Source organism: Zootoca vivipara, chromosome 12 (assembly GCF_965207765.1).
Source record: "Zootoca vivipara chromosome 12, rZooViv2.hap1.1, whole genome shotgun sequence".
NCBI lineage: Eukaryota > Metazoa > Chordata > Lepidosauria > Squamata > Lacertidae > Zootoca > Zootoca vivipara.
Window position 1 is genome coordinate 31,119,773 of NC_142595.1, and position 27,504 is coordinate 31,147,276.

General features: G+C 46.5%; 1 protein-coding gene and 1 pseudogene across 4 annotated transcripts in view; one reads left to right on the top strand and one right to left on the bottom strand.

The window, feature by feature from the left end:
* Positions 1–2,227: 2,227 nt before the first annotated feature.
* ARHGEF40 (Rho guanine nucleotide exchange factor 40) overlaps positions 2,228–27,504 on the top strand; it is a 37,064-nt gene continuing 11,787 nt past the window's right edge. For 3 of the 4 annotated variants that reach the window (XR_015946628.1, XM_088655658.1, XM_088655657.1), the window contains exons 1-10: positions 10,523–11,560; positions 11,847–12,044; positions 12,791–14,579; positions 19,700–19,820; positions 20,635–20,740; positions 21,839–21,937; positions 22,841–22,957; positions 23,406–23,504; positions 25,133–25,260; positions 26,173–26,290. Coding sequence is in view for 3 of the 4 variants with exons in the window: in XM_088655658.1 (XP_088511784.1) it covers positions 11,147–11,560; positions 11,847–12,044; positions 12,791–14,579; positions 19,700–19,820; positions 20,635–20,740; positions 21,839–21,937; positions 22,841–22,957; positions 23,406–23,504; positions 25,133–25,260; positions 26,173–26,290 (3,189 nt within the window). In the remaining variant the exon portion in view is untranslated. Of the gene's footprint in view, positions 4,659–10,522; positions 11,561–11,846; positions 12,045–12,790; positions 14,580–19,699; positions 19,821–20,634; positions 20,741–21,838; positions 21,938–22,840; positions 22,958–23,405; positions 23,505–25,132; positions 25,261–26,172; positions 26,291–27,504 lie in introns of those variants that run through there. The other variant, XM_035135309.3, reaches the window with a different exon arrangement.
* LOC148683931 (galactoside alpha-(1,2)-fucosyltransferase 2-like) lies at positions 6,068–7,063 on the bottom strand (annotated as a pseudogene).

Consider the following 27,504-nt stretch of genomic DNA (forward strand, 5'->3'; position numbering starts at 1 on the left):
CTTTGGTGTGCACACGCATGCAAAGAATTGTGAGTGTCAAACTGCACATGATCTGCAAATGCATGCCACAAAACCAATAGCTGGTTCTTCAAAGGAAAAACGGCTGGATATATATATATATATAAAACATTATTTTAGGCATTTGTTTGCTGCATTATAACCTTGCTTACCATTTCCCCATTGCAACTCTCTTCCCCCCAACCCAAAACACAAACACACACTAGTCACTACTCTTCCGTCCTCCTCAGGTGCTAGGTGTGGGTTTAAATAGGTGGAACACATTTGGAAACCTGTGGAGCAAGGAAGGAATAGGACACTGGCTTGGGCAGAGGTAACCGCCACTGAAAAATGGCAGATGGGGAAACCACCAAACAACCCCTTCCCTCCTTATTATCTCCCTTTCCCAGAACTGCTTATCTTGAGAAGAAGCTTTTATTTCACATGTTTATGTGTAATTTGACTTTGGAGGGCCTTGCACTCCTTTTTTTTTTTTTGCTTTTGCAAGTTGACAGTGTGGCAGAGGGTCTGTCCCATAGCCCCCATAATGGCTGTGTGGTCCAGGGGAGTACCAGTCAGGATACTGAGCGGTGTGCTTCATGCGCCTCCTCTCAGTGCTCAGTGCTAAAAACAAAAGGCACCAGAGCTTTAATCCTGGAAGCGTAAACTGGGAGCCCCCTCTGTGTCAGGTGGGACCGTACAACACATGCTTCGCAAAGAGGAAGCCCCAAGTTCAATCTGTGGCATCTTCAGATAAACAGAACCAGGCAGCTGATAGGCCTATGCAAATTGTTTAACATTTTCTTGAGCAGTTGGTCATTTTCATTATTGTTCTGTAGCACTTACAGTGTTGGTTGGTTTGTTTTAAAAATTATTATAATGTTGTACACCATCCTCCTGATCTCCTGTGAAAGGGCAGTGTAGAAATACTTCTGTGAATAGGTGGATAGCAGGTGATGGGAAGAATGTTTGCCACAACCCAGAGCATTTTTCTACCTGAGGCAGAACAGGTAGAAAAAGCCCCTCCCACAAGCCAGGGTGCATAGGACCCCGGGGAGTAAGTAATAAATAAGCAATATAAAATAAATAAGAGTTTTCTGCTCTTTCGTGGCAACCAAGATCAGTTGCCTCCACCCTGACTCATGGTAGAGCCGGCCTTCTGCTGAAACCCTGGAAAGCTGCTCAAATATCTCTGGGCTAGATGGGCAAATGAGCTGGCTTGGCATAAGGCAGGCTCCTGTAATCCCAGGTGTGTGAGGGCTAGAATGGATTGTGAAGTCTCCTCCGATAGGGAAAGGCACTGCACTTATTCAGCAGGGTGGTTCGTAGGTAATTTTTTCAGCTTCTTATTTTCTCCATGGAAACCATTCCCCTGGTACACAAATGTCTGCAGAAACATAATCATGGCAATCAGTGGTGCCCAGCAGCAATTTCTGAGATCAAGGTGACGTTTTCTGAATGATGTGATTCCCCCCCTCCCTCCGCACATTCAAAAAGTGGGATCAACTGTGCTTTTTAATGGAAAGTTACCAGTTCTTCATGTATTTCAATCTAAGACATTCTTCACTCTTCAGTAAAAAGGTAAAGGTGAAGGGACTCCTGACAATTAAGTCCAGTCGCGAACGACTCTGGGGTTGTGGCATAACCACTAAACACAGGAACAGCTCTGCAATGGTAATATTTACACACAAAAAATTAAAGAGACAAGAAATTAGATAGTCAGTATATAAAATCATATCATAAATATTGCTAATAATAATATCTGTCATAAAAGTGACTTTAAAAAATAAGTATACTTGCTTGGAAAGAATAGATGCACTAATGTCTGCCGCATAAGTAAGGACAACGATGATAAGTAATGAGTTTAAACATTTTCCTACATTCTCTATTTTAAATGCCATACAAAAGCCCAGTCCTCAGCTAGGAAGAAGCTGAATTTAAGTCTGGCATTTAATTTTCTTAATGCAGGGGGTGCCAACATGGAGCTTTCCAGAGATGATGCTGAACTGCAATTCCCATCATCCTTGGCTGTTGGCCATGCTGGCTGAGCCTGATGGGAGCTGGAGCCCAACAATATCTGAAGAGCATTATATTGGCTCCTCTGGACCTAAAGAGATAAAGAACAGCCTGTTACATCTTAGTCATACACGGAACCACTACTTTAAACTTTCTATAACTTCCCTGACCATAAAAATTGCTGCAGAATTATAGTCATACCATGGTTTAAGTACGCTTTGGTTTGAGTACTCCGTGGACCGTCTGGAACGGATTAATCCACTTTCCATTACTTTCAATGGGAAAGTTCGCTTCAGGTTAAGTACAGACTTCCAGAACCAATTGTGTACTTAAACCGAGGTACCACTGTATATATGTACCGAGTTCCTGGCTTACACAGTATATCGCTGGGCAGGCCGTCCCAAGACATTCTGCTACCTGAGGCGGAGCAGTCCCCCCAGGTGCTGAGTACCTAAAGCCAGCCAAGTTATTTTAGCACCCGAGGCCGAAAATTCCATGAGCACCTCTCTGCTGCTATTCCCTCACACTGTAATAATAGATTAGATAAGTAGCAATTTGCTGACCTTCCATGACACCCAAAATCAACTGCCTGAGAGGGCTGCCTCACTCTGCCTAATGGTAGGGCTGGCCGTACCTAACGCTAGTAAGAGAGAAGACTTGGTCACTTTTAGAAATGGAGGCAGTTCACACACTGAGCAGTGAACCCCTTTGAGCAATCCTTGAAAGTTTACTTTGACCCGTTGAAAACCACCACTGTTTGAGGTAGAATTAGATGAAAGACGGAGATCTGCCTCTGGTGTTTGATGTGAGACGATGGCTTTTCCACCAACGCTAAGACAGCATTTATGCAATTACTGAGTGCTGTGTGTGTGCATGCATGCATGTGTGAACTTGCCCCAAAGCAGGGCATAATCTGACCAGGGTTCAGCTCCTGTGAAATGTTGCATAGTGTCTAAGAGACGGTGTTGTGCACTAAGAACTCCTCAGTTCCAGTCTAGAATTCTGTAGGTGATTTTAGGTAAGCTGCTCTCTCTTGGCCTCACCTGTAAATGGGGATAATAACTCGCCGAGTTTTTCCTAAGGATTGGTGATGTTGAGTATATGAAGCACCTGGAGTCTGCTAAAAACACTACATATGAATGCTAAATCTGATGATGACCTAGTGCAGAATGTATTTCCTTGTCGGAAGGGCTGTAGCATAGTGGCAGAACATCTGCTTTGCTTGGGAAAGGTTCCAGGTTCAGTTCCTGGTATCTCTAGGTAGGGCTGGGAGACAATGCTGTCTGAAATCCTGGAGTGCCAGTGAGAGTCAGTGTAGACAACCCTGAGATGGATGGACCAATCGTCTGCGTTCAGGGTACGGCAGCTCCCTATGCTCCCTTTCCACTGAGTAATCCTAACTAGGTTGCTATACATTGATTACATTAATCTTACACCTCCTCCCAGAAGCTTATAGTGGGTTTATGTAGTCCTCCCCATTTTATTCACAAAGCAAGCCTGTTAAGCTGAGATACTGTCGCAGTGAGCTTCATGGCTGAGTTCAGATTTGAATATTTTTCTCTGATAGGGCCAGTCCTACCATTACATAGAGTGAGTCGGGTTGCCTCAGGCGGCAATGTAGAATGACCTGGTTCAGGGTTCCAGCTAGCCAGCCAAATCTGTTCCATTCTCACCTCGCATTTTCCCCCTTCCCCACCCCGTCAATCAGTATTTTGTGCCCACTGAGCGTGCCCAGTGTTCAGTTGAGCGGTTTTGGGATCTCCCATCTTAGGATTTTTTAAACAGAAGGTTTTCTCCCCCTTTGTACTTCTGCAAACCTTGGGCTTGCCCCAAGTCTGCTGATAATTCTCCTTTGTGCATGGATAGTGCTTCTTTTAATTGCAGAAAGATCCACACTTTGAGAAGGAGTTTGGGTTTGTCATTAGTACATAGGATGGGGATGCGGAGACTCCAATTTGCGTTTATGAGAAAGAGAGAGAAAAGATAAATACTCCACCAGGAATATTTCTGGAGGAGGACGGCTTTCTGTTTTTTTGCCAGCCACTGTTCTCCCTGGAACCATCTGCCTTGCACACCCTCCAGGACATCGAGCCAAGAAGGGGCCTCCCCACACTCCTTCCTGCCTCCTGCCAGTGTCTGCGTGGGAAGGGGGGGGGTTTGCCTCTTCCTGTCGGGGATGTAGAACTTCTCCCTCAAGCTTGGCTGGCTCCGAGTCTCTACTTTCCTGCCTCTCTTCCAGAAAGTGGCAAAAAGCTCCTGGGGGTGCGATGGAGGAATGTAAAACAGACATACTTTCCACTATTCTACAAAGTGCTGTGCGGCGAAAAACTTGAACTAAGGCCTGGTAAGGGCTAGTCCCTGAAAAGTAGCCAGGTTGCCAATTTGAGCCTTGCTTGTGGGAAGAGGGCTGGGGCCGGTCCTATTATGAGACGCGCTGAGTCACTTGTCTCAGGTGTCAGATTGAAGGGGGCAGTGGAATGAATACCACCCCCCACTGCCTTGCTAAGCCACCCCCATCCCCGGCTGCTAGAATAGGTTTGCCCCCTTGCAGCCGCTGCTTGAGCTCTCGTTTCCTGCAGCTGCCTTGGCTAGACGTTTTGACACAGTGTCGTGAGGCTTGGGACACCTTCGCTGCTGTGCTTGCAGTAAGTAGCAGTTACCCGTGTTGTTGGGTGCAGCGGCTGGGGGTGGGGGGTGGTCCTGCCTTGCTTCAGGTGGCCAAATGGCTTGGGCTGGTCCTGGTTGTGTAGAGCACCTGCTTTGCATGTAAAACAAGGATGTAGTACCTTGGGCTTGGGGATATGAATGCCACCACCTGGTTCTCTTTAGAGTCACCCTTGGGACTCTTTGTCACTAGCCCTCTTGAGTGCTTTGGCCTGCTTGGAATGTGTCCTTGAGCAGTGATAACTGCTGCTTGCCAGAATGGAGGCTTGTATGTGCATTGGGTGTGTTTAGAAGGAAACCTCTTGACTTCTGTGTGGCTGGAATGCAACCTGCTGTACAAAGGTAAGAGTCACATGTATCTCTCTGCTTAAGTTTGCCTCTCCCTCTCACATGTGCCTGGAAGGTTTGTTTGCTTGTTTATTTCATTTATATACCACCTGCCTTCCAGAGAGCTCAATGTAGCATTCCTTGCTCTTCCTCTCCCCTCACAACAACCCTGCCAAGATAGGTTAGGCTGAGAGAGTGAGAGGCCCAAGGCCACCAAGTGAGCTTCATGGCTGAGTGGGAATTTGAACCCAGGACTCCCAGGCTGTGTTCCAGCACTCTAACCAATATACAATTCTGCCCGTGAGCTTCCTCACACCAGTGAAAAGGTTCCCGGTTCAATCCCTGCTGTCTCCTGTTAAATGATATTGAATAGTAGGCAGGAAAAGTTCTCTGTTGGAAAGTCACCACTACACAAGGGCAGTGAGTTTACTGGGTGATTTGGGATGCTGGTTTCAGAGGCGGATTTAGGGGAGCGTGACTGGTTTGGTCGCACTGGGTGCAGAGCCTCAGGGGTGGCACAGCTGTGATGTAGAATGGAAGGCAAGCGGCACCCAATTTTGGCATTGCACAGGGCACCACTGGAGAGCCAGAGGTTCCTCACCATTGTCCCAAAGGGTGAAGGCAGCAATAGTACGCAGGATCTGGAGTGGACGGAAATTGAATGGAAAGGGGTAGAGATGTTAATGGATCTGCAGCGGGATGTGTTTCACAAAAGAACAGAAGACAAATCCCTCACTACTTAGGCCAAAGAGGAAAAACACATGGAGAATATAATTTAAGCGCAATGATTTCATAGATTGGCTAATTATACTCAGTAGAGCAGAAGCAAGAGCAGTCAAATGATACAATAACAAACCCACCTCTTCAAACAGAAGGATCTGATTCAAAGTTAAGAGATCAATTCAAATGTATTATCACCAGGAAATTATTATTTTTAAAAGCTTTCTTCGTTTTGACTCTTTGGGCACAGATGACTTGGCAAGTTACTTACACAGCAGAGGTGAAACTGGGATCCCAATCAATCCAGGAAAGGAAAAGGCAGGCTACAGTGGGACTGATGATCCTATGGAAGTGGAAGCGTGAAGGGCATAGTTGGCCAGGTAGACTGTTCCCCTAGCAACCAGGTAGCTGGCCCCGATGCCCTGATGGTCATTATTGTGTGGTTGAAAAGAGAGAGGACCAAATTCCTCCCTGGAGATGCCTTTTGCCTATCTCCAACAAAATGAGCATACCCCACCTGCAGACATTCATGTTTTGCTTAAACTATTCCACCTGTTGATAACCACAAAGATGGGATTGCATTATTACTATTAGTTTATATACTCCTTTCTGAAGTGGGATGTGGCTTTTTCCAGGGAGCCTCTGTTGGCCACCACATCTTTCTGGTTCTCGGGCATCATCCTGACACAATCCCCAATCTCCTCTCACCAGTGCATGTTACCTTCTGGCACTTTCCATACAGGCCCTAGTGGTGACCAGCAGTGCCTTCCTTGCTGTGTCATGGAAGGAGAACTCCTGAAGTATCTCTTGGTGGAAGTGGTGATGAAACGTGTGAGGATAAGGGTAGCCAGATGACACTTCTCTGACATCCAGTCTTGCAGATGGAAGTTCCTCCAGCAGGCCTTGCCAACTACCTCAGCAGGGATCACAGTTTGCTGCATTGATGACAAGTACTGGCACATGGCTGGAAGGATCTAGACTTGGTGCCCATTGAGTTTGGCTTAAAGCAGGAGTGGAGAACCTTTTAAAGCCCACAGCCCATGCACTTTTCCAGGCTACCTTCTGGGGGAACCCAGTGGTGGGTGTAGCCAGAGGCAGAACATGAGTGAAACAACAGATCTTGTCTTTGTGCAGTAGCCACATTCAAGTCACGCAAGGCTCGGAGGTTTCTAAGGCAAGCAAGAGGCCTTAACGCAGTTCAAGGACACAGTCCAGTCGGCCTAAAGCTCTCCAGGAGAGCAGTGGAGCAGTGTCCGTGAGAGAGAGAGTCCCAAGGGGTGGACAGAGATGCTTAATGGCCCCCAGGCCTGAGGTTCCTCACCACTAAGAGGTTACACATTGCCCCATCTTGTTTCCAAAGCACCCTGTCCATATATACCACTTCATATGGTGTATATGAGGCGGAAGAATTGCTGGTGGTGTTGAGGAAAGCAGAGTACTGTATTCCATCAGTGGGACATTAGGTGCGTTTTCAAAGTTTGCCCTCCGGTGCCATTAAAGTTATCCTGCCAAGCAGGTAAGCAGGTGCAAGAGTGTGGGGAGAGGCAGGAGAACAAAGAAGCACAAGAAAAATAATAGGGAGTTCTGGCAGAAGACATGTGTTTCTGGGAGAGTCGTAGCTCCACAAGGGGGGCTCTTAAAGAAAGAGCAGGTTAGAGTGAAAAGGCAGGTAAGACTAACACTCTCAGCACATAGCCAGGGAGATGTATTCACACATCTCTTGCCTTGTGCCCAGCTGGACTATATACTTCAGCCTGGTCTCTCTCTCTCCCCCCCCCCGCCCCACTTAAATAAGATTCAGTGTTTCTTCCTTTGCCTGGTGGAAGAGTCAGCAAGAGAGGGGAGAACAGAGAAGAGATGCAGCAGGCAGCAGCTGTGATGGGGGGGGGGCAAGGGAGAAAGGTGTGTGAGGGGGGGAAGCGGGAAATCTGAGGGTAGAGAGATGCAGATGCTGTCGCAGTGCTTCTTCTCTGGGCCCCTCTCTGGCAGGTGACATCACCGCTCTGGCACCGAAAGAAGGAGAAAAAGAACCAAATCCTGTTTTCCTTACCATTGTGTAATCTTAAGCAGACTCTTCTATATCTGGGATTAGGAGAACTGATTTTTTAGGCACAGTAGCACACCCTCTCCTTTTTAGAAATGTAAAATAAAGCACATGAATATTTGCCCCGCCCCCGTAGACAGCTACACCCAACAGATGGTTGCTTGCACAAAGGCAAACTAAAACTGTCTGCAGCCCTGATTCACTGTCGTTGCAGAGGTGCTCTATATCCACGTAACGTTGTAACAGATTTCAAGGCACTCCAGCCTCTTCATCAGTTGTATGTGAGCACTGAGCTTTTCACCGTGAGGTTTTTATAAGCCACCCTGCAGATCCGGCCCTACCATTAGGGAGAATAAGGTTGCTGCAGCAGATGCGGAGGGCAATTCTCTGTGTGTGTCATGCACAGCTCCCCATATTCCCTAAGGGAGCCTGATGTCCTCGGGCACATTGTCCTTTTGCCATTGCAGAAAACAAGATTCATATGCCAGTCCAGTCAGTTTCTGTACAAGGAATTTTAGGAGGGGAGGGGGGTCTGCATCTTGTCCTTCACCTCAGGCAGCAAAATGTTTTGGGCAGAAAACTGCGTGGTCTGTAAACCATTTGAAGAAACATAGAAATAGAAAGAACAAAAAGTCTCAAAAATCTTGTGGCGTTTTAAAGATGAAGGGCTGCATCCAAACCTAGTTCTATTTAGAGTAGGCTCATTGAAATGAATGAATATGACTCAGGTCATTAATTTCAATGGGTCTATTTGAGTATGACTAACACATTGGATACAGCCCTAACAAATGTCTCATGACATAAGCTTTTGGGTGTGCTACAGGACTCTTAATTGTTTTTGCTGTGACAGAGTAACACACTTACCCTTTGGAAATAAATACAAGAGCTAGTGGTACAAATAAGTCAATTCTAAAGGGTTGTAATGGTCACCATCTGCTAAAGTTTTTTTTTTAAGGTTCAATTCAGGGTGGATTTGATATAAATCAAATCAAATTGATTTAAATCACTAGTCAGTAAAACTTGATTTAATCCCCCCCCCCTTTTTAAAGAAAGACATTTCTGCTGGTATAATCTTAATATTTACAATGAGATGAAGGTTTCATTTTTTGGAATAATAAATTTTCAGAGTAGTTTTTACAGCTATATCAAAAATTACTGATTTGGTTATACTATTAGAAATACATAGACAGATAATTATGAAATTATTGTGCGGTTTAGTAAGTTAACTGTTTGGACAACTTTTCTGCTGTACTTTATTGGAAGGAGAAAAATAATCATTTCCTTAATAACAATTTAAACAATTTATTTAACTAAAACAATAACATTGTAGCATATGTATCCATGTTTGTTAACTGATGTGTTTAAACACACACACACACACACACACACACACACACACACACACACAGACTGAGTTTTAACACACATGAAAAACTTAAAACAAATCCTTATTTCCTGATGGCCTTTGGACTATAATGTAACTTAAATAGAAAACTATCTTATTTTTCCTCCAAAGCATTTTATTTTAAAAATCCAATTTAAATTTAAAATATATACGGTATATCCATTTTTTTATTTTTAAATCATTGATTTTTGTCCACCCTTGTTCTATTGATGGTATAGTTCCATGGGCCCCTCCAGAATTTTCACATTTCAGTACCCAGAAGTGTTTCCCTATGTCAGTGGAGCTTGCCTCTAGGTACAAGGATTTGGATTGCAGAATACCCTCTTTTTGGGCATATGCTTTATTCCACTTCTGAATAGACATGGAAGGGATTAAAAACCAGGAAAGAAACGTTTAGCACCTTAACAACTAACAAGTTTTTCTATGGCATAAGCTTCCATAGACTTCGGTGCACTTCAAGAAACCTTGCACCATAATAAATTAAGCCACCTAGGTGCCAAAAGGCTCTGTTGTTTTCTAATGCAGAAGACTAACATGACTGTTGTTGTTTAGTCGTTTAGTCGTGTCCGACTCTTCGTGACCCCATGGACCATAGCACGCCAGGCACTCCTGTCTTCCACTGCCTCCCGTAGTTTGGTCAAACTCATGTTCGTAGCTTCGAGAACACTGTCCAACCATCTTGTCCTCTGTCGTCCCCTTCTCCTAGTGCCCTCAATCTTTCCCAACATCAGGGTCTTTTCCAAGGATTCTTCTCTTCTCATGAGGTGGCCAAAGTATTGGAGCCTCAGCTTCACGATCTGTCCTTCCAGGGAGCACTCAGGGCTGATTTCCTTAAGAATGGATAGGTTTGATCTTCTAGCAGTCCATGGGACTCTCAAGAGTCTCCTCCAGCACCATAATTCAAAAGCATCAATTCTTCGGCGATCAGCCTTCTTTATGGTCCAGCTCTCACTTCCATACATCACTACTGGGAAAACCATAGCTTTAACTATACGGACCTTTGTCGGCAAGGTGATGTCTCTGCTTTTTAAGATGCTGTCTAGGTTTGTCATTGGTTTTCTCCCAAGAAGCAGGCGTCTTTTAATTTCGTGACTGCTGTCACCATCTGCAGTGATCAAGGAGCCCAAGAAAGTAAAATCTCTCACTGCCTCCATTTCTTCCCCTTCTATTTGCCAGGAGGTGATGGGACCAGTGGCCATGATCTTGGTTTTTTTGATGTTGAGCTTCAGACCATATTTTGCGCTCTCCTCTTTCACCCTCATTAAAAGGTTCTTTAATTCCTCCTCACTTTCTGCCATCAAGGTTGTGTCATTTGCATATCTGAGGTTGTTGATATTTCTTCCGGCAATCTTAATTCCTGCTTGGGATTCATCTAGTCCAGCCTTTCGCATGATGAATTCTGCATATAAGTTAAATAAGCAGGGAGACAATATACAACCTTGTCGTACTCCTTTCCCAATTTTGAACCAATCAGTTGTTCCATATCCAGTTCTAACTGTAGCTTCTTGTCCCACATAGAGATTTCTCAGGAGACAGATGAGGTGATCAGGCACTAACATGACTACCCCTCTGTAAATGTACAGGACTGCACAAAGGGGAAGGGTCGCAGTTCAGTGATAAGAGCATCTGCTTTGCACACCAAAGGTCTCAGCTTCAGTCCCAGGCCTGTCTAGGTAAAGCTGGGCGTCACCCCGTCAAAACCCCTGGAGGGGCGCTGCCAGTCAGTGCAGTTAATATTCAGCTAGATAGACCAGTGCCTTGCTTGGTATAGGGTAGCTTCTAGCATGTGCCCTGTAAATCAAGCCCACCACCACCTGATTCTGCAGTTTTGGGGATTTTTGAAAACAAAGCAAAATAAATAGGTTTGCAACGTTGTTTGGTCTGGATTCTGAAACCAGTGCAGGAAAGCACGGCACCCGTAGCAATTTAAAAGAAACACACACACCCCGGTTATTAGGTTTGCATCTGATTCAATGTGCTTGCAAGTGGTACGAAAAGGGCTCTTGCGACTCGTGATTAGGTGCATTTGGAAGGTCTGGCACAATGGCTGCCTCTTGCTGCTGGCCCCTTTCCCTCGCAGCCTCTCTCTCTCTCTCCCCCCACCCTCATTTCCTTTGCTGGGTGGAGCTGCGGAAGGAATGAGCTCACAGCTGCTAATGTATTCCAGATGGAACCTCGGCTGCTCTGTTCTCAGACTTTGGCACCTTCCCAGACTCTTTCTTCCCCGCTGCCCCCTCATGCCCCCTGTTCTTTTTACACGCTGCCAATCTTTGTGCGCAGCTCCCTTGCTGCCCTGTCCCAATTGGTTCGCCGCTAGGGGGCAGTGGTCTGAAGTGAGGCTTGAGCCAATGCCTGTTGCAGGTAGCCACGGCGGCTGCATCTCTTCTGTGAGTTTGCTAAGCAAGGCAAATAAAAATGTGTTGTTGTTTTTATTAAAAAATGGACAAGATCAAGTACAAGGGGCCCTTGGCAGCGGTGCAGCAAGTCCTGTATCATGCAAAATAGCAAAGGACATTGCGTTTGTGCTGAGAAGGTTGGATTTATCAGTGGTGGAGTTGGTCCTGGAGTATTTAATGGTCTGGGAATTGGGGCAGAAAGGGAAGGTGAAGGGGAGGCTACTGTTGGATGCTGTTTTCCCCCACTCTATGCTCTCTCTCTTTGATGTGTTTGCAGGAACCTGAGCCGGTTGAAGAATGCGTGCAGAGTACGCTGGCCGCCTTGTACCCCCCCTTCGAAGCCACTGCCCCCACCCTGCTGAGCCAGGTCTTCGAGGTGCTGGAGCGGACGTACCAGCACGACGCCCTGCGCTACACCCTCGACTTCCTTGTTCCTGCCAAGCACATCCTGGCTCGCATCCAGAGTGAAGCCTGTGTGAGCTCCTGCATCGGTTTGGCTCTGTTCCTCCGGAGTATACCTCTGAGTGGGAAATCTAGCTCAGCACAGGGGCAGTATAAAAGCAATCTGTTCTGACGCTGGAATCCCATTACAGACCTGTAGAACCACAGCTGGTGGACTTCCCCTTCTGCGTGCTAGAGCTCGCTCCAAGACTCAGGCTGAGTCTTATTAGCTCCAGCATCCCCCTTGCTCCAGACAATAAGTTCCAAACAGATCAACCTTGTACCCCCATTTGAGTGTTGGCAGATATGGGTGGGTGGCAGTTTAGAGAAGGAGTGTACATTTTCTTCAGCTTTAGGGCTCTTTGAAATGTTAAGCCGTGCACTGGGCTTCTTCTTCTCTCTCCCCTCCCCTCCCCATTAGCTGTGTGGATTTCATGATTGTGCCATGCAAAACCAGGAACTGTGTGCATCCTGAAAATCTCAGCTTTGGTGCAAAAACCAAGTTTTTAGCCCTTAAGATGCTGGAGGTATTCTTATAAATCCTTCAACTGGTGAAATGCCAGCTTCCAGAGAGGAGGGCGGGACAGGAAGGATTGCTCATGATCAAGTAGTGGCTCTTTGCGCCTCTGTGAGGTTGGCAGAAGGAAAATAGATGGTGCAAAATAAACAAATTTGCAGTGTATTCACTTAGCGTTTCTTGATGTACAATATTCTTTTCTCCCAAGGCAGTGCTGTGTATATAATTCTGTGTCTCTCTTTCTCGCTTTCCCACTGTTGCAGGCTCAGTATAGCGGCTTCGTGTTCTGCCACGAGGGTTGGCCACTGTGCCTCCGCGAGAAGGTCCTAGTGCAGCTGGGCTCGCTGCCTTGGCAGCACCTCTGCCCCGGCGATTTCTACCTGCAAGTGGTGCCTCACCGGGAGTGCTCTCCGCGTCTGGTGCTGAAATGTCTGTCCCCAGAGGGCCGTGGTGTCCAGGAGCTGCCCGTGTCCTCTGACTCATACCCCTTCCTTTTCACCGTCGAGTGGCTCAATGGCATCAACAAGGAACGTCGAGCGGGGCGCCTGGAGCGTTGCCTCCTGGCTGCTGGAGAGAAGGTGCTGAGCCTGCCCTGGCCGGAACTGGTCTACCCCCAGTTTGTGCACAAGGACGGGTTCATTGTGGGCCAGTGGTGCCCTGCGGATTTGCCTCCTGAGGTCCTGGGGGCCCGGAGCCCTGGAGACGGGCGTCATTCTGGTGGTGAGAACCGGGAGTCCGAGGGGGAATACGTTCACCTCCTGGAGGTCAGCCCCACCCTGCACCAAGCCCCCAGGATCCCACAGCCTTGCGGTACCCAAATTCAGACAATGCCTACTCGCAAGGGGCACAATAAGAGCAGGAGCCGGCGCCATCGGGCCTGGCTCCACCACAAGTCTGGCTGTGGGGAGAACTTTGCCTTGCGCCAGGCCTGTAAAACCCAGGAGGCGGAGAGGTGCAGCCGAGAAAGCAGCACTCGGGGGGATAGGGTTGAGCAGCAGAGAGGAAATCCTAGCCTAGTCCTGGGTCTAGCATCAGAAGCCTCTCAGGAAATAGCAAACTTGAGTCCTGGGCAACAAGAGCAAAACCAGAGCCCCTCTGGAACTGAGGCACGGACGGCTATTTTTGGTGGTGTTGCTATTGCTGCTGCTGCTGCCACTGAGGACACAGGACAAGGGAAAGCTGAGGTGCCAGGAACTGTCCACCATGATCCTGCTCGTTCCAAGGAGGACAGCAATGAGAACCACTCTCCATCTGCAGCCACACCAAAACGCACCGCCAAGGGAAACCGCAGGAAGAAAAAAGGGGCCGGGAGAGGAGGCGGCGGTCGAATTAGACAGGGGGTCGATTCGGCTTGCAAAGAAGAAGAAGCTTCTACCCATATAAAAGAGACCAGGAAAGAAGAAATTTCTGTTGGTACAAGGGAACAGGATTCGAGGAATGCAGAAGCTGTAATTAGCACCCAAGAGCAAGCAGCTAGCATTGAGGACTGCTGTGTCAGCATCGCAGTTTGCAACAGCACCCAGGAGAGAAGTAGCGTCCCTGGGGATCGTAGCCTTGTCGCCGGAGAGGAGATTGTCACTGCCAGTGAGTTGTCTGCTGGCACTGGAGAATGTACTGTTGACACCAGGGAGCTGGAGGGTGATGCAGAAAAGTGCTCTCTTTCTGTCGGCGATGGTGGCATTGGCACCAGTGGAAGGGGCATTGGCAGAGAAGGCCCGGGCCTTTGTGCTGAAGATCCAGCTGCTTCTCCTGAGGCTGACGGACCTGCAGTTGGCAGAGAGGAGCAGAGCATCAGCACCCCAGGGCAAGGGGTGGATGCTACTGAAGGGCCTTGTATGGGAGAACAGGGCCTCCCCATTAGCACCGAAGAAGCGACATTGATCCCATTGCCAAAGAAGAAGGAGCCAAGTGCTGATGGGAAAGGGGAAGCCCTAAGTACTGCAGCTGGTCAGAATGCAGAGGAAACACAGAATTCCCCTCACCCTGCTGCAGTTCATCTTGGGCAGGCTGTAGACTGGGCGCTTGTGCTGTCGGGTTTCTTTGCTCTAACAGGTAAGTGACAAAGCAGAGTTAAGATAGTCATCTTTTCAGGATTTGAAACTGCCTTGTTCTGTCCTTCTTGTGACCCTTAGGATGTACAGAAAACTCCCCCCCCCCCAATGCTTCTGTATTCACAACAGTGTGGGAATAAAGTTTCAGGATTTTATTCATTTTATAAATGGGGAAACCAAGGCTTTGGTTAGCTCATCCACTCACACTACGGTACAATCAAAAGCTAGGTTTTTTTAAGCCAGTTAAGGCACCTCCCCACGCAATGCTGCTTTTGCACGAGGAAGTCATAGCTGTTGCAAAGGATCCCACAACTAAGGGTAGACAAGCCATCAACTTTCAGCTTTTGCCCACTCCCACCTGTCCTACAGGTAAAAGAAAACTGCTTTGTCCTCCAGGGCTGTTGCAAATATTATTGCGATTAAAGCACCATCTACGTGTTAAATGTAATTATGGATTGCGAGGACCCACCTGTTGGATGATGCTTGTGACATCTCTGCGGGGAGTCACATAGATCCCTCCTGCTTCTACCTTTTCTATTTTAAGAAATGGCTTGCCACTATGGATAGGCTTTTCCCTTTTGTTATCATTTTTCTCCATTGGAGGCTGTGCACTCCCAGGTTTTTGGAGCGCATTTCTGTCCATGGAATGTTTATTCCCTCTGTCTCTCCTCTGCCCTTCTCCACTATGCAGGGATGGGGAAGTAGTGTCAGAGATTCTGGATGAGGCTAGTGCTAAGAGAAAACCATAAACAGGTACAAAATTGGTTCAGAGCTGCCCTTAACCCAGAGGTGCATTAAGGTGAGGAAAGGCCACCTGGGGACGTAGATTTTGGTTGCCATTGAAAATGGTGGAGTGGGAGGCAGGCAAGTCTGGCCCACACGGCACAATCTACCAACTGGGCCTCCTGGCTGAAATTAGTAGGAGCTGTGCGAGAGCCCATTATGCAGCTTCTTTTGATTTCAGTGGAGCGTGTGCAGAAGAATTCTCCTGTGGATTGTGCCCCATATTAATCAGAGTGCAGAACAGTGGAAGTGCCCTTTGGATTTTCTACCTTGGGAATTTGGGATGGGATTCCAACACCAAGTCTGGAATTCTGTGTGCATTGCATGAGAGCAAATCCCATTAAATGCAGTACTGCTTAACTTCCCAGTTAATATGCATAGGCTTGGGAAGCATGGATTGGAATGGAGGTACTCTGGCGAGTGGAAATCCCAAGGAGCTCACTGCAGCCTGTGTCTGACTGTGCATAAGATCTCTGCAAAACTAGTCTCCTTGGGCTTCCCAAACCGACTGTCCTTTCGCCCACATTTTGCCATCTTCCTCAACATCACAAGGTCTGAACAAAACAAACCTCCTCACATGCCACATCACAGCAGTTTGCAAAAACCACTCCCTAACCCAAAGCCACAAGACACGACCCAAAATAACACCAGAGCCTGATCACGTTACCAGAGGCCTGTGGCTTGCAAAATGGGAGGCAGACCTCCCTGAGGGCAGTCACTAAAGGGAAGCGTAAACAAAGGCAGGACAGAAAGGAAGGGAAAAACTGGAATGTTACAGGGCAGGACAAAGGGAGGAGCTGCTTCAAAAAGGCATAATATTAGTGGCACTCTTTAGGATCCCTCTATATTTAACAAACTGGTCATCGGAAGTAACAGTGCATCTGAACATCTGAACTCTATTTGAGGTATTCCTAGGCCTCCTTCTGAGACACTTGCAGGGTGGGGGGTGGGGGTGGGGCATGGCCACTTGCTACATCAGTGGAAGTGAGCAGAGACCCCCCCCACACACATTTTTTTTCCAGTGTGTGTATGGGGGGTATTTGAACTGCCTGAAGAACAGCCCTATCAGAACAGTCCAGAATGGCAATTAGTCATTCATCCCATGTTCAGCAGCAGCCAATCAGATGTCTTTGGGAGCTCACAAGCAAGGTGTGCTAGGCAATATCCCCCCCCCCCCGCCCCCAAAAATCTGTTCCCAGCATCTGGTATTCAGAGCTAAACTGTTCCACTAGCATGGAGGTTCCATTTTGCTTTCATGGCTACTAATAACCTTTGATTGACCTGTTTCCCCCTGCATTCATCTAATCCATTTTAAGAGCCATCTAAAAACTGAAGTTAGGGGGAAATGCTGTTTCCTTTCAACTGCTGTGGTAGAGACCTTTGGGGCTGGATCCAAAGGTTCTCGCTTCCTCTCTTGGAAAGCTTCTTCCTTCGATAGAAGAACATCCATTGGCAGAAGACTCGGAGGAAGCAAAGGACGAGAACTTTGGGATCTGATTGCTGCCCTTTCCCACAGCACATCAAGTTAGTGGTGACAGTTGTGTTCCTCTGTGCAACACAGCAGTGCTTTGAAAAAGACCTGTAGGGCAAACTTACATTTGTATAGGGCAGGGATGGAGAACCTTTGGCACTCTAGGTGTTGCTGAACTACAACTCCCATCAGTCCCAGCGAGCATGGCCAAAGATCAGGGATGATGGGAGATGTAATCCAGCAACATCTGGAGGGTGGCATGTGTTCCCCATCTGTGGTGTAGGGCAATATATCCCATCACACAATACAGCAGCAGGGGAAATGGAAGAATTTCCATTACAATGGCAGTGCGTCACCAACCATCTGGGTGTGTGTTTATAAGAACAGGTAACTTAAAGAAAAAAGTAACTTGCTTGGCAAGATTTTCCTGAAGGAAAACAATGAAAGGTGAGTGGGGAGTGTCTTTTAAACAGCCTTAGTTTTGTCAGTCATGATACAGCTTCTGTATCTGCAAAGCAATTGCATGTCACAAAAATGGAGCACTTATACTATTTCTGAGAGAACATCAGACCCTCCAAGTGTCCCTATTTCCCAGGGACAGTCCCTGATTTACAGACACTGTTCCAGTTTCTGATTTGATCCCAGAATGTCCCGCTTTTCCTTAGGATGTTCCTATTTTCATCAGAGAAATGTTGGAGTTTATGGAGTTATCTGACCCCTGAGCCATCTGAAGGCAGCCCTGTGTAGGGAAGTTTTTTTTTAATGTTTAATGTTTTATTATGTTTCTATATATGTTGACGCTGGTGGCGCTGTGGATTGACCACAGAGCCTAGGGCTTGCCAATCAGAAGGTCGGTGGTTCAAATCCCCGCGATGGGGTGAGCTCCCATTGTTTGGTCCCTGCTTCTGCCAACCTAGCAGTTCAAAAGCACAAAGTGCAAGCAGATAAATAGGTACCGCTCTGGCGGAAAGGTAAATGGTGCTTCTGTGTGCTGCTCTGGTTTGCCAGAAGCAGCTTAGTCATGCTGGCCACATGACCCGGAAGCTGTACACCAGCTCCCTCGGCCAATAAAGCAAGATGAGCGCCGCAACCCCAGAGTCGTCCTCAACTAGACCTAACGGTCAGGGGTCTCTTTACCTTAATATAGTTTGGAAGCAGCCCAGAGTGGCTGGAGCAACCCAGTCAGATGGGTGGCGTATAAATAATAGAATTATTATTATGGAATAGGGTGTCCCTATTTTCATTGGAGAAATGTTGCAGGGTATGGAACATTCAGGGTCTAGGTATCTGGAGATATCCCTCCTTCCCCTCTACCAAAAGCATACTATGGCTTTGGTGGATCCTTAGTTAACTTATGAAAGCTCATAGAAATAAAGTTTTCTGTCCCTTCCTCTTACCTGCAGCCACCTGCGACCCTCACAAAGGCTTCATTGAGGGTGTGTGTGTGTGTGTGTGTGCGCTCCCTCTTGAGAAGGGAGGAAGGAATGGGAAACTTCTTTAAGTCAAATTATCTTAGGATTCAAGCTCTATTCTTACATTATTTGGGAGGGGGGCTGAACCTCCTTTTAGGCTTTTTGGAGGGTTTTATGTGGCTCTACTGCAAAGGCAGGAATTAGAAACTTTCCTTCTGTGAACTCTCTTATGCTAACTTATCTTAGGCTTCTGTGCTGTGTGTTTGCTGCTATGGAGCAAATAAATTATAGGAACTCGTAGGAAATGGATTTTTTTTTCAATGAGTAGGAAATTACCGCTTTTTTCCAACCCCAAAAGGCGACATAACCCTGGGAAGATGGCACAGTAACAATTTTATGGAGCATGAGCTCAGGGGTTCTTCCTGTAATAGTCTATTTTTAAAAAACGTTTTGTGTTGGTTTGGTAAATAGGCATGGCTTGCATATGGCAATGGCTAAAATGTGCCCTCTTTAATCTTGTATTATCTCTGCTTTAGCGTGCAAGCATAGCAGACTTATCCTTCATTGATATAGTAGTTGCATCTGGACTTTTCCACACACTTAACATGCAGCAAAAACAAGGTTTGCAACCATCTGTATACTTGGCAAAGTGCTGCAGCCAATTTTGCTTCTCTGATGGAAGCATGTGTTTTGTCTCATTCACAGGCTGCGTTTTGAAATGTACACTTAAACCTTAAGGTGTACACTTTAGAACTGCAATGTGTGAACAATTTAATTATATGGTGGGGATTTGAGTGGCATCTAAGCTCAGTGTGATTTCATAGGAGGGAACAAGGATTAACTGTGAGTCGGACTAAACTGGATCAGACCCCTTGGCTGTTCCATAGCCTTATGGCAAGTAAGGGAAACCAGTGGCCTGTGAGCCAGATCTGGCCCACAGATCCTTCCTAACCAGCCCTTAGAAAGAACATTTCACAAGCCTCATCCCCCTTCTCAGCTCTTCTTGTGATGCCTGCCATCATTTTGTTCAATTGGCATCAAAAGGGGTTCAGGAACCACCATAACTTGTGCTTTCCCATATCCTCAAATGCTTGCTAAGGTCTTCATTTAAAACTGTGCACTTTAGAGTAGCAGTTTTAAAGGCTTCCATCCCTTGCTATTCCCAGGGGGGAAAGTGGCTGTTAAGAAGAAAGGCTCTGTCAGATGCTTTTTTTTGCCCCTCACCTTTCTTGACAGGTTCTTGAAGCTGCAACACTCTTTTTTTACTGCTGTTTGCTGTTTCCCAGTAGCTGAGCAGCTGGGGTTGGGTGGCATCGCAAGAAAAGGAAGTTTGGAGTCAATGAAATTTGGGTTTTGAGTTGCTAACCTGCTCGTTTGTTTGAATCAGGAGCGGGAGCTTTCCCAGGTTCCAGGACAAATGTACATCATGTTTTTCTTCTGATGCTCTCTCCACAGGAGGAATGGACAGGTCAGGACGCCCCTTGCTGATTGTGGTGCCTCAGCCTCTTCGGGATGAGCTGCCACCAGGACAAACGAATCTAGTCAATACCATGAGATACCTGTACTCCCTTCTCAGGTAAACTTCTACCTCAAGACGCAGCTCCTCCTAAGGTGACTTGGCAGGAGATAAAGTATGTCGGCTTGAGTAAACAGCTGTGCTAATAAAGATGTAAATAGCCTTCGAGTCAGGCTGATTGTCAGGATTTCTTTCCAAAGAGAAATACAGTCATACCTCGGTTTAAGTACGCCTCAGTTTGAGTATTTTCAGTTTAAGTACTCCGCGGATCTGTCTGGAACGGATTAATCCACTTTCCATTACTTTCAATGGGAAAGTTTGCTTCAGGTTAAGTACGGACTTCTGGAACCAATTACACTCATACCTCGGGTTAAGTACGCTTCAGGTTGAGTACTCCGCGGACCCGTCTGGAACAGATTAATCCACTTTCCATTACTTTCAATTGGAAAAGTTTGCTTCAGGTTAAGTACGCTTCAGTTTAAGTACTCCACGAACCGTCTGGAACGGATTAATCCACTTTCCATTACTTTCAATGGGAAAGTTCGCTTCAGGTTAAGTACGCTTCAGGTTAAGTACAGACTTCTGGAACCAATTGTGTACTTAAACCGAGGTACCACTGTATATATATATACCGTATGCGCGCAGGCGCGCGCACACACACACACACACACACACAGAAATTTCTTCAATTTTCTCATCTGTACAACTGTGGCCTAGAGTGGGGTTATTGTGAGGATGATATACAGTAAGCCTTATGCTTCCATGAAGCCCTTCACAAGTGAAATATGCTGACCAGCTTTTGTACACTGACTTTGCTGCCCCTTTGCTGACTTTGCAGCTCCATCTCTCCCTTTTCTCTCCACAATTGTCCCAGGCAAGAGCTGAAGGCCCGTGGGTTGACAGTACTGTTGGACCTGAGCCAGGTGGATGACTGGGCCCTCCAGGCCCCTGTTCTGCTGCCGGCCATTAGGACGTTCCAGGTATCTTCCTGACTCGACTGTAGGAGCCTTGTATCTGTGTCCTCGTGTTTTCTGCTCCTGTTCCTCAGTAGGCAGGCTGTGGGTTTTGCTGATGCAGCAATAATTTATTATGGCAATATCTTCAGAACATAAGGGCGGGGAGGAGGAGAAGGTGTTCACTGTCACAGCCTTCCATATTTAGGACAAGTATGTATAATGGCATAATAACAGTAATGATCATGGCGATGATTACGATTATGTAATGAGAAGTGATCACTAAACTCTTCTGCCGTGGACATCAAAATGGTGCTGGGTTAAAACAACAACAAAGCTTTCCACCCTTTCCAGAATATATTAATTAATTAAATTTCTATCCAACCCAGAGGAGGGATGGGGCAGCAATATGGTAAAGCTTTGGCTTTTATCCAGTTCACAGGTTTTCCCCCTCCCCCCGTGTGTGTACAGTATTTCTGTTTTACAATTTAAAATACTCATTTTTACATCCTTAAAATATCATTGACTTGCCTTTTCTCTTTCCATGGTTCAATTTACATATCATAAATCCCTGCATATTTTACAGAAACTATACCATTCACTATTCCATTATTACGTCCATTATAACTTATTTACACTTTTGAATTTATCTTAATGCTGCCAGCGTTTTCAGCTGTACACGGTTATTTCCCATATATGTATTCATTAAAACGTTTTCAAGTCTTCTCTAAATGTTTCTTCTTGATTCTATATGCTAAGTCTGCAAGATGCGCATATTCTGTCAATTTAAGCTGCCAATCTTCTTTGGTTGGGACCTCGCTCATTTTCCATTTTGGGGCTAACAGAACACAGCTGCAGTAGTGGCATACCTAAATAGCCTTTTTTTTTGACACCTAAGAAGCCCCTTTCTGTGACCCCTTGTTGCCTTTTGCATACCACAGAACATTGTAGCCCTTGTGGCTGTGCCCTATGCCCAAATCAAGGCCCTCTCCTCTTCCCTAATCCACAACTTTGTCTCCCCCTGCCTGTATCTCATAACTACCTCCCATCTCTTCTATGAAAATCTACTCTATGAAAACCTTATGCAAATACGCCTCCATAAAGCAAAATCCTTTATCTTTTTAGGAGAGTTCTCCAGCCCCCATCCGTCAACTGCTGGTGATATTGCCACCTGATGACCGTTTTGTACCCCATGAAGAGGAGCTGGCTTTGGAACCTGCTGCGGTAATTTCTCCTAAGGGGCAGCATTTATTATTTATATACCCCTTTTTCCTCCAAGGAACAATCCTGTGAAGTAGCTTATGCTGAAAGGCTGTGACAAGCCCAAGGTTACCCAGTGAACTTCATGGCTAAGGGTGGGGCGGGGTGGGGTTCACTTATTGCTTGCATTTCTGAATCATCTTTCTTCCCAAGGGATCCCAGTGCAATGTACAATAAAAAAAGTGCTTCCAATAAATAAAACGTAACAGATAGCCAAATATGATTTAAAATATATCAGAACCATTAAAACACAAAAAACCCCTATCTGTAGTTGTTAGGTATTGAAGCAACTTTACTCGTTTTGTAAAAGCCTAGGTAAGCAGAAGTATCTTCAGCTACTGCCCCAATGTATAAAGCAAGGAGGAAAAATGTACCGCCAAATGGAGAGCATTCTAGTGTTGGGGTGTCACCACAGAGAAGGCCCTGCTGCATGCCCCTGTACCAGGAATGCTCATGGGAACCATGAGCAGAGCCTCTCCTGCCCCACCCGAACCCTGTGATCTTGAGGAACAAGTTGGATGTTATTGGATTTGAACCCAGGCCTCCCAGGCCCCAGCCAGCACTCTGTATATAGAATAAACATAGTGGAATATAAACATGACAAAATACTGCAGAGAGAACACTGAAAGAGACAAAATAATTTGTACTTTGTCGTACATAAATGTACTTCAAGGTGTGTGTGTGTGTGTGTGTGTGATAATTATAAATAGCTAAGGACTGCCCCTCTCCTCTCTAATGTCAGTTTGGGCCTAACTTGGACCTAGGGTTCATGACTGGAGCAGAAGATGGGTGGTGAAAGGACTGGGGTTAGGCGTTTATGCAATGAGGTGGGATTGCCTCTGACCTAATAGACTCCTTTGCCCACAGGAGGTAAGAGTTCTCTCTCTTCCTGAACTTCTACATTATGTGGCTTTGGACCAGCTGACTCCGACACTAGGAGGGACCCTTAACTACTCACCACGCAAATGGGTTGAGGAACACCAGGTAAGAGAGATTAACAAGGAAATGGACCTTGTGCGCTTCTGCACATGGTTCATCCATGGAACCAAGCAGCCTCCTCGCAGCCCTGCACAGAATCCCCCTGCCTTTCCTTCCTAGTGGCATATGGTTAATGTCATAGGCGCCAGCTCCCTGCAAAATTTCCCATGAAGGAGCTGGGCACCCACAAATTTCAGTGCCGTGTCCACAGGTAGCCTTTTCCTTACTGGCTTTCAGCATATCCTTGAACCTTCTCACCCCACTCCAGCTGCATCCAGACTTTGTTTTAACTTGGGCCTCTTGTGGGCCCACAGGCCACTAACCACAAATGATAATGGGCCACTGTGACTCCTCCTCTCACAAGGCAGTTTCTCTGGGTGACCTTCATGTATATTCCAGCTCGGCACTTCTGTGGTACTTATCTTCTTCTGCCCCACCTCTTCTCTCTGCACAGGCTCTTGAACACCTGCAGTCACTCTGTCGTAGTGTCCTACAGGCTGTGTGCGAGGCCAGTGCCCACCTTGAAGCAGTGGGAACAGCGTCAAGTCAAGAGGTAAACTCATGTGGTGGTTCTCCAGAGGCGATGAGGGTGCAGGAACATAGCAAGTAATTGGTTTGTTTTTGTGATGTGTATCGACTTGTACATTTCTCTGGTTCACTTGTGGTTCTATAGTTGTTACAACTTACGGTCTTAACAAATAAGATACAGACATGTCTACTCAGAAGTGCGTAAGCCCAGTTGAGCACAGCGGGGCTTACTCCCAGGTAAGTGTGCATAAGAATGCAACCTTACTGTGAAAGCATCACCATAACCATTCCGTGGGGGACACTAAGCTGGGACTGAACTTTGGTTCAGTTGGCCTCAGCCTGCATGTAATTCACATACAGTGGGACCTTGACTTACGAATTTAATCTGTTCCGAATGCACACTCGTACGGTAGGTCGAAAACTTCGTAAGTCGAGTTTCCCATAGGAAAAGCGGTTTCCCATAGGAAAGCATTGGAAACGGAAAAATTTGTAAGTCGAGGAAACCGCATCTAGCCGTGAACGGGTTTTCCGTTCGGATGTCGGAAAAATCGTAAGCGTGTGGCCACTTTTTCCGCTCATAAGTCAAAAACGTCGGATGTCGAGTAGTTCATAAGTTGAGGTCCCACTGTATTATGCATTAGTCCTAGAAAGAATCATATAGCATGGAGAAACTCCAGCTTGGCACGCTAAAAAAGACCAGAATCTTTTTGCAGATACTCCCTTGTGTACTGCTACAGTAATAAGGGTGTAAAAATTAAGACAGTGACTTGATAAGCCTACATCTCGGTTGTACCACTTCAGAGTGCAGGTTGCTTAGTGGAGGGTTGGGATAACTGACCAGGTTTTCTAGTGGTCAGGAAGTGAGGTTTCACCGCTTTGTGTATCTCTTTGCTCTTCCCTTTGATGAGCAGAGGCTGTAAAAATTATTCAAAGTAAGGTGAATATATGCAAATTTGCTTGATAATTTGCCCATTGTAGAATCCACTTTTTTTGCTGCAGAATTTGGGTTACTGAGGATCTGAATGTTTGTTAGTTTTTTTGTTTTTAAAGCACAGAATGTGCATGGCTTTAGTGATTTTTTTCCAGTACAGTCAAACCTCAGTTGACGAAGGTAATCTGTTCTGGAAGCCCGTTTGGCTTCCGAAGTGTTCGACAACTCAGGCGCGGCTTCCAATTGGTTGCAGGAGCTTCCTGCACTCAGCGGCAGCTGCGTCGGATGTTCGGCTTCCGAAAAATGTTCGAAAACCAGAGCATTTACTTCCGGGTTTTCGGTGTTCGGGTGCCGAAATGTTCCGAAATGGAGGCGTTTGGGATCCGAGGTTTGACTGTATCTCTAACTGCTCCATAAACAAATCAGCATGAATGCTCAATAAAAACCAGGTGCAATCTAACCTCTGTATTAGCTTGGTGCATACATATCGGTATGAATTCTGAATAAACATGTTGCATGGAGGAGCCCTAAGTCAGGACTGGTTATGTTGCTGTGCTGTTTTGTTCTATGCTAGTTACTATGATAGTCATGTCAGCGCTGGTATGCAACATTACCACGTTGCCATAGTTTCTTTTCTGTCGTTGAAGTCAGAATTCCCATTCCACTATCCCCCAACCCATTCCTTTTGCCTTGTCCTAACTGCTAGGATCTCACCCCTGTAGGAACTGTCGGCCCAGATCACCTTGCACCAAGAGACCATGCAGAAGCTCCTCTCAGAGCCGCGCCTGCTGGAGCTCCAGCGCCGTGGGGGGGCCTTGCTGGCACGGCTGCCCCCCCTGGGGTCCTGCAGGTGAGGATCAGGGCTGCAGGGCATCATAGCAGAAAGTTCCCTTTGTCCCCTGTTCCCATTTGTTCTGTAGCAGAGTTATGTAAAATAACAACAGCACTTGTGGATGGCTTTTAAACTTCGCTGCTGTTCAATTAACCTTCCTGCGTGTTGGAGTAATCCTGCAGTTATGTGCTTACATATCTGGAGGTGATGCTTAATTGGTGTGTGAGTGGGTGGCAGGGAAGGTAGCTTAGTAGCTTGATTTCCATTGCCTGTGTGTGTGTGTGTGTAATCAATATTGTGTGACCTGCACCATCAGGACCAGCAAGACATAGCTGATTTCCCATTGTAAGCATGAAGTTGTTGTTGTTGGCTGTCTCTCTAACTTCATGTTATGCTGCACAAAGGCCTCTGTTTTGCACTATGACACCCCACCCTCCATGGCAGCAATTTGGTGTCTGGGGCCCCCAGCACTCCCCCAACATTTGAAGTGTGCCCACTGGGTCAAAAACAGCCCCTGGTATATGTAATGTGTAGCTTGTTCCTAAGATCTCTGAGACACAACAGGTGGGAGTGGGAAGGCAGCAACATTTTAGCTGATCTGGAGCAGTAAAAAGACTTGCAGCAGTATGCAGCCATTGGCTTGTGAGGGCTAATTCCTGTCCCATGTAAAGAATTTTCAACAGATTTTTATCCAAACTTTCCTCGAACCCTCTTTTTGTACACGTTGGCATCTCCCATTGAAGTAGTTACATAAAGCAAAATGGCCGAGTGGGAGGGGATTGTTCCCTAGAATGGCCATAAGTGGGTCACAATCAGTTCAGCCTTCACTGGCGTTAACCTGGCCCACGCCAGTTTCTTCCTTCCTCGCTTCATGCAGCAGCTTCATCCAGCAAGGCTCAGAGTGACTGTGTGTGTCCTTTCCCCCTGTAGTACAGAGGCTGTGGCTGCCACCAGGCTCTACCAAGAGGTGGATGAGGCCCTTCATGGGCTGGTCCAGCTCAGCAACCAGCGCCTGGAGGTGCTACAACAGGAACGGGAAAACGCACAGGTAATTCCTAAAGTCCCTCACTATGTGTCTGTGGGGAAAGCTGTGGCCTTCGGGGCTTTGGCAGAGCTGGTACAGTGGTACCTCGGTTTACAAACACAATTGGTTCCGGAAGTCTGTACTTAACCTGAAGCAAACTTTCCCATTGAAAGTAATGGAAAGTGGATTAATCCGTTCCAGACGGGTCCGCAGAGTACTCTGCGTACTTAACCTGAAGTATGAGTGTAATTGGTTCCGGAAGACTGTACTTAACCTGAAGCGTACTTAACCTGAAGCGAACTTTCCCATTGAAAGTAATGGAAAGTGGATTAATCCGTTCCAGACGGTCCGCGGAGTACTTAAACTGAAGCGTACTTAACCTGAAGCAAACTTTCCCATTGAAAGTAATGGAAAGTGGATTAATCCGTTCCAGACGGTCCGCAGAGTACTTAAACTGAAGCGTACATAACCTGAAGCAAACTTTCCCATTGAAAGTAATGGAAAGTGGATTAATCCGTTCCAGACGGTCCGCGGAGTACTTAAACTGAAGCGTACTTAACCTGAAGCAAACTTTCCCGTTGAAAGTAATGGAAACTGGATTAATCTGTTCCAGACGGGTTCGTGGAGTACTTTAACTGAAAGTATTCAAACCGAAGCATACTCAAACCGAGGTATGACTGTATCACTGTTCCTAGAACTGAACTATAAAAATCAAGCTGAAGAAATTCTGCAGATGAGCAGATGACGTTAGGGAGAGATGCTAGGCCTAAAAACATTATATATATATATATATATATATATATATATATATATATATAGGACATTGCACCTACAAACAGTCAAGTCTGAAGCATGAGTCTCGATCCTGCTGGGAATTGTTGAAAGGGATGAGAGGAGCTTCACAGATTATTGCTTTATAGGGCTCAGTTTTTCTCAGGCAGGTGATGGAAGAAGGGGATAAATGTAGGAACCATGTCTGAAGGGGCTCTGAGGAGGCATTATGGCGAAATAAATGCAGGGGTTGCGCGAGCAGGATAGGTATACCAATTGTGGTAGTGGTAGATGTGTGGAGAGACTATAGAGAGGCTGTGATGATAAAATCTCATGTTCAGAATTTGTCCTCTCCTTGTGCAGCAGCTAAAGACTTCGGGCCTTTAAAGCGGCAACCCACTGCCCTACCAGTGATAATATTTCCACTTTGCACAGAGTATCCAAGAAGATCAGATGCAGCTGGAGAG